General features: G+C 58.0%; 1 protein-coding gene and 1 long non-coding RNA gene across 2 annotated transcripts in view; one reads left to right on the plus strand and one right to left on the minus strand.

Annotated features, from left to right (window-relative positions):
* CYTH1 (cytohesin 1) overlaps positions 1-10,892 on the minus strand; it is a 59,995-nt gene extending 49,103 nt beyond the window's left edge. Inside the window, exon 1 of the mRNA XM_016143238.2 lies at positions 10,754-10,892. Coding sequence (XP_015998724.1) covers positions 10,754-10,775 — 22 coding nt within the window. The 5' untranslated portion in view covers positions 10,776-10,892. The remainder of the gene's footprint in view (positions 1-10,753) is intronic.
* A 741-nt stretch (positions 10,893-11,633) lies between these two features.
* On the plus strand, positions 11,634-14,161 carry LOC118603821. The gene is made up of 2 exons (XR_004951309.1): positions 11,634-11,808; positions 12,217-14,161. It is a non-coding gene; the product is annotated as an uncharacterized LOC118603821 (long non-coding RNA).

Here is a 14,161-nt window from a genome sequence, read left to right on the forward strand (position 1 = left end):
GCAGGAGACGGAGGGCGCCGTCTCTGACCAGGCCAGGGCCGAGGGACATGACCCGGGAGGGCAGTGGAGGTTCCTGGGACGCAGCTTCTACACCTAGGCTTCTCGGCTGAGGGTCTCTGAAAACATGCGTGAGCCTGCGTGTATGCGCTGCTGCGTCTGTTTGTTCATCCGCTCCTCCTTGGGCCCTGCCCTGGAAGACTTCGGCTCGTCAGATATGGCAGGAGTGGGGTCCCAGAACAAACTGTTTTTCTAAAAAACTCTCCCAGGAGATTCTGCACAGCTGCCAGGTATGCAAACTGCCTTCCTGACCCCGATTCACCAGACGACAGACTTCAGACAGGTATGCAAACTACTTCTGTACATCCATTGGCCTGGGGCACCTGAGCATGCCAAGGGGTGCCCAATCTGGGCCTGGGGAACACACCACTATTTTACAAATTTGCATGTATAAAAGCCAAAAACTCAGGAAATACTTAGTTCCCTTGTTTTAACCACGGCCTCTCATCCAAATAGCTGTTTTACAGTTAAAAGAAAATGCCATAGCATTTTACTAGTTTAAAATGCTTTTTTCTAAAGCAAACAAAAATCTCACTATAAGAGATGTTAAGATTTTTGAACAGAAGTGAAAAGTTATTCTACACAGATATCCAATCTGATAACACTATTTCTCGAAATCAAAATCCATCCCAAATATAACTATCACGTAGCCACCGCCATTTCTACAGATTGTCAAGAAAACAAGGCTACCATAATTATCTTTGCACTTGTCACACTCGTCTATGAAAACTAAGACCTCCCTGCCATCCGCCCTTTCCCCTCCGCCCCTCCCCCGCCCGCAGCTCGGTTTCGGTTTCAATGTTTGATCTGAAACCTTGTGACGGTTAGAAAGGCTTTTCTGCGCATGTGCGTTGGTAGAACACACATTTTTTAATAAACAGGCCTTTACGAGCACTTATTGCTTCACCAGCATCAGACGGCCACATTCCACACGTGTGAACGCAGACTTCCTACTGCTGAGACGGGCGCCTAACGCTGGGTACATGGACGTGCTCGGACGGACCGAGCCATCGCCTCACAGAGGGGCGTCTGGCCGTCCCGAGTGCGGAGCCCCCCGCGAGCCACAGGGCACGTGCTCGTCTGCAGGCGGCCTCGCGGGTCCCCAGTGCGCGGAGCCCCCCGCAAGCCACGGGTCACGGGCTCGTCTGCGGGCGGCCCCGCGGGTCGCTCGGCTCCGCGGTCCGCTCTCCGGCAAGCACAGCTCTGTCTCACGGGACCGTGTTCTTCGGTCCTGCTGCTTCTGGGCGACCCGGAACCCAGATGTGTGTGGACATCAACTGACCCTGGGGGGAAAAGAGAACTAAAATCTCCCCAACTTCCTGGAACCTGTTACAACCTTTAAAAATCAAAAGTGCCTTTTAACTACACGCTTTTTTACTGTTATTTTTATAATGTTTAAAAGTAGAAGCTCAAATTCGTCTCATCAGAAAGCTGCACATACACATACTTATGTTTAAGACAATGGAAGATCATAGTAATGTCGGAAAAAGGTTAAGTACGTTAGTATTTAGCCAAAAATGTGCTTTTGTATCCTTGATATCTAAATGAGAATTAAAGCAAATGTGCATTTAGCACGAATTCGTGACGGAGTAACAGCACCTGGCCTGCTTCCTCCGCACGATGAGGCGTCCCTCATGGGACAGGAGGACGACAGGCAAGCGTCTGGGAAAATGACCCGGATCACACGCTGCCGGCATCTGCTCCGAGCTCAGGAACTGCCGCCCTGCAGCACGGCGGTGCGGGGCTGACCCCGCGGCCTGGAGCCAGGAGCGGTCTCCGCTGGCGCAGAGCACAGAGCACTCCGAGAGCCGGGCTCCTGACCGCAGACGTCCTCTGTCCGGGCACCCGATGACAGACTGGGTGGCTGGGGACAGAGACGGGATGGGGTGAAGCTGCTGCTGCCCGCACGCACGTGCCCTCCCTCCGAGCGCGGGACGCTCCTCTGGAGCCAGAAGCGCCGGAGGACGCAGACAGTCCGCACGGGCGGCAGAACCTGCCCCGCACCCGCACGTCCTCGAGAAAAGGGGCACGTGCAGAGGACAACGGCGCCCACCCCGTGGGGCCGGGAACAAGCCGGCGCCGTGGCCGGCGGAACGACGGCCAGCGATGTCCATGTCCGCCTCTCCAGCCCGCCCACGTCTGTTACGTCACGGGGCGGCGGGGAGTGAAGGCCACAGGTGGCATTACGGGCTGCTGGCCGGGAGCCGGGAGGTGACCCTGAACTTTCTACTGGGATCTACGAATGCGTAATCTCTCCATTCCAATCCTAGGAAGCTTTTCGGAATGTCATTTCCTCCAGGCTTTGTCTGGACCGAGGGAGGGGAGGGAGGTCGTTAGAAGTTGTTGAAGTTACTGAACAGGCTGAAGAGGTCACCTGCACCCCGCCATCCGCACCCCCCACAATCAGTGCAAGTCGGACTTGGAGAGGCACCTGCTTGCCACGGCCACCGAGTCCCCGTGCAGGTGCTCCCACGGCTGGCCCAACGACAGCCAGCAGCCAGAGCCTGGTTTTAGAAACTCCGACGAACCCGGCACCGGCAGCATTCCCACTCGGCGGCTGTGGACCCAGGTCCCAGGGTCAGCTCTGACCCGCAATGCGGAGGCCGTCTCCAAGGCTCGGCGGCCCGGAGCGCTGCCACCCGGGGAGGCCCTGTCCGGACGCTGCCTGTCCAGACGGGACATGGCTGCAAAGCCGGCCTCGGAGGAAGACCCCGGAGGCCGCTCGGGAGGCCGCGCTCCCACCCCCCCGAAGAAGTGCCATTCCTCAGTGTTCTCCTGTTTCACCGCTCCATTTCTCCTCTCAACTGCCTTTTGCATTTCGTCAAAAAGGGTGACAAGGCAAGGAGTGTCACGAAGAGGTCCAGGTACGTGGCTGAGAGGCAAACCTCAGTACAGACGCGCGAGGCGGGGCGGCTAACCTCAGCCACCGGAAACCCCAACTGCCCGGCCCAAAACACGTCCTGGCTCGCGGGATCCCCGAGGGCCAGGCTGCCGCCCCTACTGCCACAGCCCGGCCCACCAGAAGCCCTGGCAGGAACTGCCAGCCCCGAAACCAGTCTGCCCAACGATGAAGGACGGAGGGCTGGCTCTGCTGCGCGATCCTACGGACGCCCCCAGTCGCGACCCCAAGGGCCACTACCAGGCTCTTTGTAAATGCATCTGCTTAGTAACACGGAACACCGGTTTTAACCAAAACACTATGCAAACTCTATTGCGACACAGAACTCCATGCCCCAATTCCGGGAGAAAGACAAAGTTATAAAGGTACGTGAGGCGTAGACAGGGGAAAGGAAGGGGGCCGGGACGTCCCGGGACGTGAGCCGCGCGGGCGGGGCAGCAGGGGCCGTCCGCCACCTGCCCGGCCGCCTCTCGTCTGGACCCCCGGCGCACCTGCGGTCAGGCACACACGCCTGTCACCCCTTCCGTGAGGACCCGCGAGAAGGGATGAGGAGCGTTCAGCGGTCAGATCGGCACAGCCAGCAGGGCGCAGCCCCGGTGGGCGGTCACGCGCAGCCACGTGGGGCCCCTGCTGCGGAAGGCGCTCTCTCACCTGACCCCAGGCAGGTGGCCGCTGCACAAGCCCCTCACCCGGGGTCGTCCGGGCTCCCGCAGCATTCACGGCGCCTGCGTCACGGCACATGTCCTATGCACGGGAACATTTCCAACCCGTCACCCCCCGGCACTGTGAGCTTCTTGAGAGCAGAGCCTGTGTTTCACAATTCTTCAGAGCCCCAGCACCGAGCAAACACCCCGACACATACGGACAATGAAGAAGAGACGGCTGAAGGGACACATGAGTTTTACGGCTGGAAAAATCTAGATGGCAAGAAGGAGACAGGAACTGAACGGTTGTTCAAGCCTCAGTAATAAGGATGGGGGGGAGGCTGACGGCGTAAAGGGGGTCAAATATGTGGTGACAGAAAGAAATCTAACTCTGGGAGGTGAGCACAGCGCGAACGTATGTCTGCCGTACTGTTAAAGTGCACAGCTGACACTTACCGCATTTCGTTAACCAATGTCACCGTTAAAAAAATAACATTTTAAAACAGAAATATCAAAAAATTCTAAAAAATAACAACAGGGGTGATGAGTAAACGGCGACACGGGGTTAAAGCAGGCGAGGGGTGTCTGCAGAGGGGACCGGCACGGGGTCTGCCGGGGCGGGGCACCCACGCCTGATGCGACGCAGGCGGCCGGGTCGAGAGGCTCGTGCAGCCCCGGGGCTGCGGCAGCGGCGGGCCCGGGAAGCAGAGGCCGCGCCTGAAGCCAACGCGCCACACGGACGCGCGCGGTGCGGCGGCTGCCGTCCAAGGAGCCCCACAGGGAAGTGCGAGCCCGACCCACAGCGGCTCGCGGACTCCACGCTCCCAGGCTGCTCTTCAGACGTACGGAACAAAGAGCCCACAGTCGAGGCGCCCAAACTGAGCGCAAGCCTCCGTGCCGCGTCGCCTTCCAGCTGCTCCCCGTCCGCCCGTTCGCGAGGCGCACAGCTGCCCGCAGAGTCCCCTCTCCCGACCTCGTTCTCTGCCCGACCCGAGACGACGTCTTTGGCCCTTGTCTCAATCGGCACGTTTCAGCAGCCTTTCCCGGGCTCCACGTCCACTCCCGCGCTGAGAATTTTTGAGTCCCATTTCCAAATGCAACTGCCTACGCGGACAGACGGTCTGGAAGGCGCTCGGACCTCCACTCCGCGTGTCTGAAATCGAGCCGCTGCGCTCAGCTCCAGACACGCTCAGCTCCAGACACGCACAGGCGACGAGCCCCGAGCAGCCACCCGTGACAGAGGCCTGGCACGCGTCCAAAACCCTGCTTCCACTGCCTCCCCCAACGCTGTCCCTCCCGAAGCCCGGCGGCCAAACCCTGCCGTTTCAGGGCCTTAACCCCTGGCGGTCATTCTCCCACTCCTGCAGCTTTAATGCAGGGCCGTCCCCTCTGCCCCCGGATGCTACGGCAGGGCCCTGCGGACCCCCACTGCCCGTCTGAGCCACCCCCGTAGAAGGCACCTTTCTAAAACGCAAAGTCGTCGCCGTGGCCCGGAGAATGAGCCCTTTGGTAACAGAGAAGCCTCAGTGCCTTTGGCCATCTGGCCGCCCCACTCCACCTGGACAGCCCAGCGCCCCTGCCGCGCCCCAGTGACGCCCGCCCGCCCGCCCGCGCGCGGCCTCTGGCCGGAAGTGGCTCTCTGCACCCTCACTTCACACCAACTCCTGTGCCCAGCGCTGGCTTCTCTGTGACCGTCCCTCTGCCCAGCCTGGTTCCACCCCCGTCCAGGCAGGGCTGCTCTCCTCTGTTTACCTAAACTTTCAGGTACGACCTGCCACACCCACTCTCCTAGGCTCAAACCACCCACGACAGCAGCAGGGGCCGCCCGGCGGCGATCGCCAACGCTGTTGATGAAGCAAGCGCTCAGAAACCAGAGCTGTGGCAGACTACGGAAGAGGACAGGGCTTTTTAACAGCACTAACCCATCCCATCACTCACGCCCGACATTAACAGTCACAATGTGGGCCGTCCCAATGGCAGATAAAGACTTGCTGCTAAATAAAAACTGAAAACACACACACACAAAAAAAAGGCAAAACATTCAAGACTCACATAAGGCGATATCTTGACCCTTGCTAAAGGAGCCAGGTGTCACAGAGAGCAACTAACATCCATGTCACTGTCACCAAAGCAGAAAGACCCGGTGTGGCACCGCCCTGGACGGCGAGAAACAGAAACCCCCCACGCAGCACTCGGCCTGCGCCGCGTTGGCCTCGGTCAGTGCGGAGACGCAAAGCCCCGCCACCCGCAGGTTCGGAAGGCGCGGGCTCACTTCCTGAGCGTCTCTAGTTTCCCGCCTCCGCCGTGCGCCTGTCACTGCCACTGAAACCGAGCCACGATAACGAGAGACGGAGCAGCAGGCGGCGCGGCAACGCAGCGGAGGGGCAGGTCCGGGCACATCGCGCCCACGGGAGCCCACCTCCGAGCCTCCCCTCTCCGGGCGAGCAGGAAAGGGGCGGAGAGGCCTTGAGGGGGAGAAGCCTCTGCCAGCCGGCCCTGCGCGGAGCGTCCACCCTCTGCTCACCTGGCCTCCGCCCCCCTCCCTGCCAAGTGGCCTACTTCTTTGCTCTCAGCCTTGACACCCGAAGGCATGCTCCTGCTTCTCACTACATAACCACCTGACCTTGAAGGCATGGGACGTATGAGAAAAAACCTATTTGACAAGATGGTTTTGATGGACACCGGGGACACGTGGAGAGCAGCGGGCACGGATCCCATGGACCCAGCTACTCAGCATGACAGCCCAGACCGTGCAACCATGTAACCCAGGTTCCTCCTCTAAGAGAAACTTTCTGTATTTGGCCAGAAGACAATGCATGGCTTGAGAGATCTTCCAACTCTGAGAGAGAAATTAAGGAAAGGTAAGTGACTACCACAACTGGTCTTAATCTGCCCCAAACCCCAGCCAGAACGAATGTGTACATTTCCCCATTCTTAAAATGTCCAAGTGAGAAAAACATATATCATAGATTTGACACAGGCCATAAGGAAGTTAATCTCAGTTAAGTAAACAAAAACACCATCATCCCACAGGAATAGCCAGGTCATAATGGACGAACATGCAAAAGGAAATTTTCTCAACCTGGTAATCAACAGATTTAATGAGGCGCCATTCTGCAACCATTAAGTCGGTTTAAAGAAAAGCTTTCGATTGCTGACCCTCAAGCCCCGCACTGCCCCAGCAGGCGGAACCTCCCGGAAAGCAAAGAGGCACCCCGCATCGGGAATTCAAAAATGTTTATTCCCTCTGACATGTTAAAGTCACCCCTGGAAATAAATCTACCTGAAAGACCACAAAACATATAACTGTGGTAACCTTATGTTGCAGATTTTCTAAGAAAGTCCTGACTTCATGTAATCGTATTCTTTTCAATAAATGCAAATCGTTGAGTGTATAATTAAATTTGAGAGCAACGAAAGTCATCAATATCATAGAAAAACAAAGAAAATTAGTTGAGCCTGGGGTCAGAAACGTAGCGGAAGGTGTTCTCGTTTCTGTTCGGGACTGGGGGGCTGAAGACAAAACCCCAAGCTCACTGAATGCTAACTCTGCCTCCTGGAACCCAGCGCAAGCTGTCAGGTTTCAGGCCCCTCGCTTGTTCCGGAGGCACCCGCGTGAGCCGGCGAGTCTGCCCTGGACGCAAGGGCTCCCCGCAGCAGCTGTCCCCCACGCGGTGCCCCCACATGCCCAGCCCACCCCGGGCGGGCCACACCCGCCTCCGCTCCTTCGCACCCGGCCCTCCCGCACGCAGCAGAACGGGCTCAGGCCTGAAGCGGTGAGAAGTGAGCCGCGAGCGACCAGGCTGCGCTGGAGGAGCGAGGCCTTAAACGCAGCCGAGCCCGACGGTTCTCAGGGCCACACTCAGAAACTGGGCTCTTCCGCGGCCGTGACGCAGGCCACCGCCACCAACAGCTGCAACATCACTGCTGGACGCCCCTGCCAGCCTCTGCCTCACAACTCATGGGCAACCTCTGCAGCAGCGGCAACTCCTGGGGTCGGAAGCGTGAGAGCCCGCGAGAGAGAAGGGCCTCCCAAAACTGCACATTCACGAACTTTCCCATGCGATTCCGAGGGCCTCCAGGGGCCATTAAGCGACAGACTGCGGATTCGAAATCCCTGCTCAAGTTCAGAAGTCACCAAGAGCATCGTTGTCACCGAGCCTCTTCTTGGGCAGGATATCTCACGGAGGCGAAATACCGCTTCCCCTTGCAAGCCAGAACGGTGATCCAGGAAGTACAGTGATCTAACAAGGAGGTAACAGAATCCCCAACAACTCTGCACTGTTTCACAGTGTTTAGAAAGAAACGAGGTGATACGGACCAATCAGCCACAAGCAATGTGGGCATCTTTCTTAAAATGTCAACCGAGCTTTTAGAAAATCATCAATTTCACATTTTTCAAAAAAAAAAAAAAAGCTTTGAAACGACCTTTAACCTTTAGTTCGTCTTCACAGCATAGCGTATCATACTACACACGTAGCTGGAACCACAATGCACCTGTCTCGTGAGCTAAGAGCCTCCAAGGAGACGTGGCTGTGACAGGGGCGTCTGCGGGGGAAAGGGCTTCTGGACGCAAACGGGCCAGCCTGGACCGGATCGGAACCAAGAGCGTGCGGCCGAGCCTTGCTGCACGTTTCTGAAATTTCCTTTGGTTACACAGGGAGGCTCGGCCCCTGTCTTCAGCACATTAGAAATGAGTTACGTTCTAAAGTTGTTTCATACCAAAGTGGTAGCCAGCAAATCATAACTCATTTCCCCAAAGACACGCTATTAACAGTGCTGTGTCCTGGGCTGACTCTCGGACAACAGAGGTTCTGAGGGAGCCGACGGGCCGGCATCTTAGGTGCTTTATGAGCCCGCAGCAGACATTTCCTTTTGAAATGTGGAATCTGAGTAGCTATCGTATGCCTCAAAGTAAATTCTCTGTGAAACCGCTGATGGAAATGGAAGGTTCTGGAAAATGAGGCCAATCTTAACTCAGAATCTCATTCTTCGTATGATCATCTTAAACTATTAGGTATTTTTTGTGTGGTGAGCCCTGTGGGTGGGGAATCCTCTTTAAGTCAACCTTTCTGGTTCCTCCAAAATACAAAGATGATTTTTTTCCCCATCTGTTATGTGTGGTCAGCAAAATAACAGCCCCCAAAGATGTCTGTATCCTGACCCCCAGGACCTTTGACTATGTGACCCTACGTGGCAAAAGGCAGATCACCACTGCAGAATTCAGGCTGCAGAACCTCACACTGGATTATCCAATGCAATTCAAGGGCCCTAATAAGAAGGGGCAGAGGTCAGCGAGAGATGGCAAGATGCTGCTTGCTGGCTTTGACGATGGAAGGGGGCCACCAGCCAAGGAATACAGGTGGTTTCCAGAAGGTGCAAAAGGCAAGAGAACAGGTATTCCCCTAGGCCGCAGCCCTGCAGACACCTCGATTTGGGCCCAGTGAGGCAAAACTTAGACTTCCGATCTCTGGACTCTAAGATGACAAACGTGCGCTGCTTTGAGCCGTCGTGCCTGTGCTTATGTGTTACAGCCGTCACAGGACATGAATGCGCCCCGCATTTGCTCACCCCCTCCCAAGGACGGAGTCGTGTCATGCCTGACGGCAAAGCAGTTGCTGTACTAAAAGCAACCAGCTCGACAGCCTCCTGCCTCTCTTGCCGGTGAGGACACCAGGGAGGGCAAGAAGAAAGCCCAGCAGGACACTGGGATCTGAGGGAAGTTAAATGACAAGAGAAGGTGGAGAAAATCGTAGACAAAGCTGAACAAGGCTCCTCACCGGGCAGAAAGAACGAGGTCTGGAGGGGCTGACAATCCTTTGCAACCAGCCAGTGGGCGATTTTTTTTTTTTTCAGTCACAAAGAAAAGCACGTGTGGCTTTTACTTGGAAGGTGAAGAGGGGACATCTGATGGGCACCCATCCCAAACGTGCTCTGGACTTCGGGCTGTGAACAGGTCTTGCCGGCAGCTGCCGGGTCCTGTCTGCGGCTGAGGGTCAAGTTGCAGGTCATAAACCCACCCCTTCACCAATTAGCAGTTTCTCAATGACTTACTTGTAAATAAGCAGAAAACCTGCTTTCCTCTGTTAGTCAACAAACCAGGATTTGGTTCCATTTAGCCCCAGAAGCACTTTAAATAGGCTGTACCTGTACTCTGCCAGCAGACCACAAAAGTTCGCTGCTTGTTCTATTTGCCATTCTTTCTTGAATTCCTCACGAATAAAAAACGTCAATAAACTAACCATATAGCGTTTCAAATAACCTTTTGCAACGCCTGCCCTTTCAAGCTGTTTGCCGGAAGACAGCCCTGGCTGTTGGCCAACAGATTTTAGGATGAGGTTAGCTGGAGGAAAACTGGAAACTTTGTTTTTGTCAAGTTTTCCCCATCTGTGTCATGCAATTTACTATGTCGCGTCTCTGTGCACAGAATGGGGTGCGGACCTGGGTCTTCATCCCCACACCTTCGGGCACCCCAGCCAGGCGATTTGAATCAGTAGCCCATTAACAACGCAAAGAGGTGGGTGAGCAATCAGTAAGTAACCGCGACGTCCCGGGCGACCGGTGGCCGAGGTCTGGCCGACAGCACCTTAGTCCCCCGTAAGCTGGCCGCAGGTGAAGCCTGTCCCCTTCTGAGTCCCCGATAAGTTGGCCGCAGAAACGTCCCAGGTGAAGCCTGCCCCCTTCGGAGTGGTTTACCGATTTCTCATGTTCGTTTCAGACAAAGACATGGACCGGGACACATAACTTGCGAATACCAAAACGGGCCGGAAACAACGGAGAATGCAGACCGGGGCGCAGGGAAACCTAAGCGTGTGGGGGCACCGCCAGGCCTGCGCCGGGTGACAGCGGCCGGCGACCCCAGCCTGCGACCCGCGTCCCGCCGACCCCGCCCCGTAGACTCTCGGTCCCTATCCCAGCGACCCAGACACTACGACCCCGGCGACCCCGGCCGTACGACCCCTGGGTCCCGCCCGGGAGACACGGGCTCCCCTCAGCCTCCCGGCGACCTCCGCCCGGCCCCGGCCCGGGCTCTCGCCCCGCAACACCGTCCCCGGGAAACGCGAGCCGCCAGGGCCGCCGCCGGGCGCCCGGCCGGGAGGAGTGGAGGCTAGCGAGGGGGCCGTCCCCCGGCCCGGCCGCAGGCCGCACTGACCGTAGCTGTCGTCCTCCTCCATGGTGCCGGTGCCAGTGCCGGTGCCGACGCCGGGCTCGCCGCTCGCCCTCGCGCTGCGCCGCGCCTGGCTCGCCTCAGCCGGGCTCCGAGCCCCGCCTCCAGCCCCGCGCCTCCCGCGGGGAGCCCCGCCCGCCGCCGCTGCGCCCGCACTCCCGGCGCACGGCCGCCCCCCGGCCCGCGCCTGCGCACGAGCGCCCGGGCCCCGCCCCTGGCCCCGCCCCGCCGCCCACGCGCGCACCCCCTCAGCCCCTCCGCCTCCGGCACGCGGCCGCCGCCTGGCACGCGCCTGCGCACGCACGCCCCCAGGCCCCGCCCCCAGGCCCCGCCCCCGGGCCCGAAGGCCCACGCGCGCGCTCCCCGGCACTTGGCCGCCCCCCCCCAGCCCGCACCTGCGCACGCGCGTCCCCAGGCCCCGCCCCCGGGCCCGAAGGCCCGCCCGCCCGCCCACGCGCGCGTTCCCCGGCACTTGGCCTCCCCCCAGCCTGCACCTGCGCACGCGCGCCCTCAGGCCCCGCCCCCATGCCCCGCCCCCGGGCACGAAGGCCCGCCCGCCCGCGCGCTCCCCGGCACTTGGCCGCCCTCCCCAGCCCGCAGCTGCGCACGCGCGCCCCCAGGCCCCGCCCCCGGGCGCGAAGGCCCGCCCGCCCACGCGCTCCCCGGCACTTGGCCGACCCCCCCCAGCCCGCACCTGCGCACGCGCGCCCCCAGGCCCCGCCCCCGGGCCGCGCCCCCGGGCTCGAAGGCCCGCCCACCCGCCCGCGCGCGCGTTCTCCAGCGCGCGACCTCCTCCCTCCCGGCGCCTGCGCCCCCGTGCCCGTCCAGGCTCCGCCTCCGCGACCCCCCCCTGGGCCCGAGGTCCCGCCCTTGTCAGGCCCGCGCGTCTAGCCGGTTTCGGGTGTCGCAAGGGCCGCGCAAGCACTCGGGCTGGCGTCCCCTGACAGGCCCACATCCCGCAACCTGGATCTGTGCAAACGCCCAAGGTCGTGTCTGGCCACTAAAGGGCAGGGTGGTCCTCGCTGACGTCAGCCGTGCAGGTCAGGCCCGCCCCAGCTTGCCAAGGAAGGCCGCCAGGTCGTTGCCCAGAGGCCACAGGGCACTTGGAGTTATTTATTTCTGCGGCCTGAGCCTCGGCACGCCTGTCAGGAGTTCACTGCCTGTACACTTACTTTCTTTCGTGGTCCTCTAAATTTACCTGGATCAGGTTTCAAAGGGAAGCACTCATCTCCCAGCGTTTCAGGATTTTAGCCACCCGGATTCATGCACCCCTTAAATTCAGACGTTTCTAGACCGTTGGCTGTATGTTTATCTGCCTGCACCGGGCTGCTGGAGAGGCACTCAGCCCAAGGCCCTGGCAAGGGCACAGGACCTCTGGAAGCTCCATGGGGTGGGAGTGGGGGGAGACCCTATTTCTTTACTGGCTAGTGACGTCTCATTTGTTCTAGACAACAAAGAAAAACCATTTCCTCTCGCAGAAGAGGACTAAGTGAATGAGGAATCACGGCTTCCATTCCAGATCTGCTCTGATCAGCCTCGTGACCTGGGCAGTCTCAACCCGCGAGACCTGTTTCCTGCCCACAGAATGCGGCCTCTGACTACAAAACCGGGGCTTCCACTCAGAACTGATCTTTGAAGTGACAGAGGAGTCACCATCTTCTGCCAGACTTCTACGCAGCTAACTATTCCTGTGAGACGAGACGGATTTCAGTACCTCAGCCTCCAGAACCCCGATCTGTACGTCCTGCTGGGGGTGAAGCTCTGCCCCACCGTTCCCGTGCCTAAGAAAATGGTCCCTCCACGAACAAGCAGCCCGCCTTGGGTGGAGAACCTGCCCTCTCCTCAGAGTCCAAGATGTTCTCTGCTTCCTTCCGCACAACCCCAGGTGCTTCCTTTGAATCATTCCAGAAATTATACATTTCCCTTGTGTAGATTAGGTGACCCTTCTCCTAAAAAGGTTGATTCCGGTAGATTAATGAGCTTAATTTTCACTGGCTTCACTGCCTTGTCTAGTATTACAGGTTGACGTCAGAGCAGGGGGGCCACGTTTTGGCCCTGTATGTCCTTGCATGTTGATGCGTGTGCTCAGTGACCCAGCCATATTTCACTCACATTGGCCTGGACCCAGATGCTCCTAGAATCACCCTGCTTTGTCTGTCACAGTGGAGCGGAGACTCTCCCTGACGTCTGCCGCCTGCCCCCTTCACTGTTCTCTACCCCGGAGTCCCCAGAAGGTTCAAGGCACTGTCCAGCTAGCTCTCTTACTTTAACAGTACACGGGTGTCCTTTGCCACCGGAACTCTTGCTCAATGACCAAGACTCAGGAAGAAAAGAGATTCAGATAACATGTTAATTCTCACTCATCACTCCCAACTTGTTATCCAAACTCCCAAAGGCAGTAGATTTGGGTAGGGAGGGGTGACACTAATCACCTGGATTAGCTGGTCACAAATTCTCTGAACTTACATTGTCTCATCACCACAGCATTTTCAATCTACAGGTCCCAGCTCATCATGGTTGAGAAAACCAGGCATCATTAGAGGAAGAGAGAATAAAATGGGGGGACATGGTTTCCACCACCTGTTACAAGGGTCACGTGTGTTTTGGTCGTGTCTGCGTGGACACGAGTGTCCCCTGGATAGGGATGTACAATGTATTTCTGACTGTGGGTCACTGTCAGGACACTCCATTAGGTCACATCCCTGATGGAGGGACCCTGAGCTGTCATCGCCCTATGGCAGATTTGAAGAGAGGCTCAGCGAGGTCACAGTACAGTCCTCGGATCTGGGGCCATGTGAGCTTTCCAGCCGCTGTGTCCCCGGCCCCTGGAGCACGATGATGCCTTAAAGGACAGAGCAGAGGCCCAAAGGCGAGGACCTGGCCCTCCGCCCCAGCCCCGGTTCTAACCCAAACCTCTTCCTCCCACCCCCACCCCACAGCATCACTGCTCTTGAGAGAGCCTTGAAAATGGGCCGGGGCTCCCTGCAAGGCCCCTTGTGGTCTGTCGGCCTCAGTGACTATCTACCTAACCCTTTTTTCTTTTTTAAGTGGGTGCCTTCCTTCCGCCACGACTGCCTTACATAATAATCTCAAAAATCAGCATCACGGAGGAAGTCTTTTAAGCAGGGGGAACCCAAAAATACATTTTTTTCCTGTGCTTATACTGTGGTGTTTCAAACTTCTTCAGAAACAACCTCAGTATTCAATAAGGGGACCAGCTACCATATTACACGTCCCTACGAGGGGGCTCGCACAGGCTTTAAAAAGATGGGGCTGAGTTCTCTCCCTACCGACATGAGACGGTTCCCAGACCATGTGAAGTGGAAACAATCAAGGACAGAACAGTGGTGTGTAATATATTTCCGTTTGTAATAAAAATGTGTGTGTGTGTGT

Source organism: Rousettus aegyptiacus, unplaced genomic scaffold, assembly GCF_014176215.1.
Source record: "Rousettus aegyptiacus isolate mRouAeg1 unplaced genomic scaffold, mRouAeg1.p scaffold_m13_p_6, whole genome shotgun sequence".
Taxonomy (NCBI): domain Eukaryota; kingdom Metazoa; phylum Chordata; class Mammalia; order Chiroptera; family Pteropodidae; genus Rousettus; species Rousettus aegyptiacus.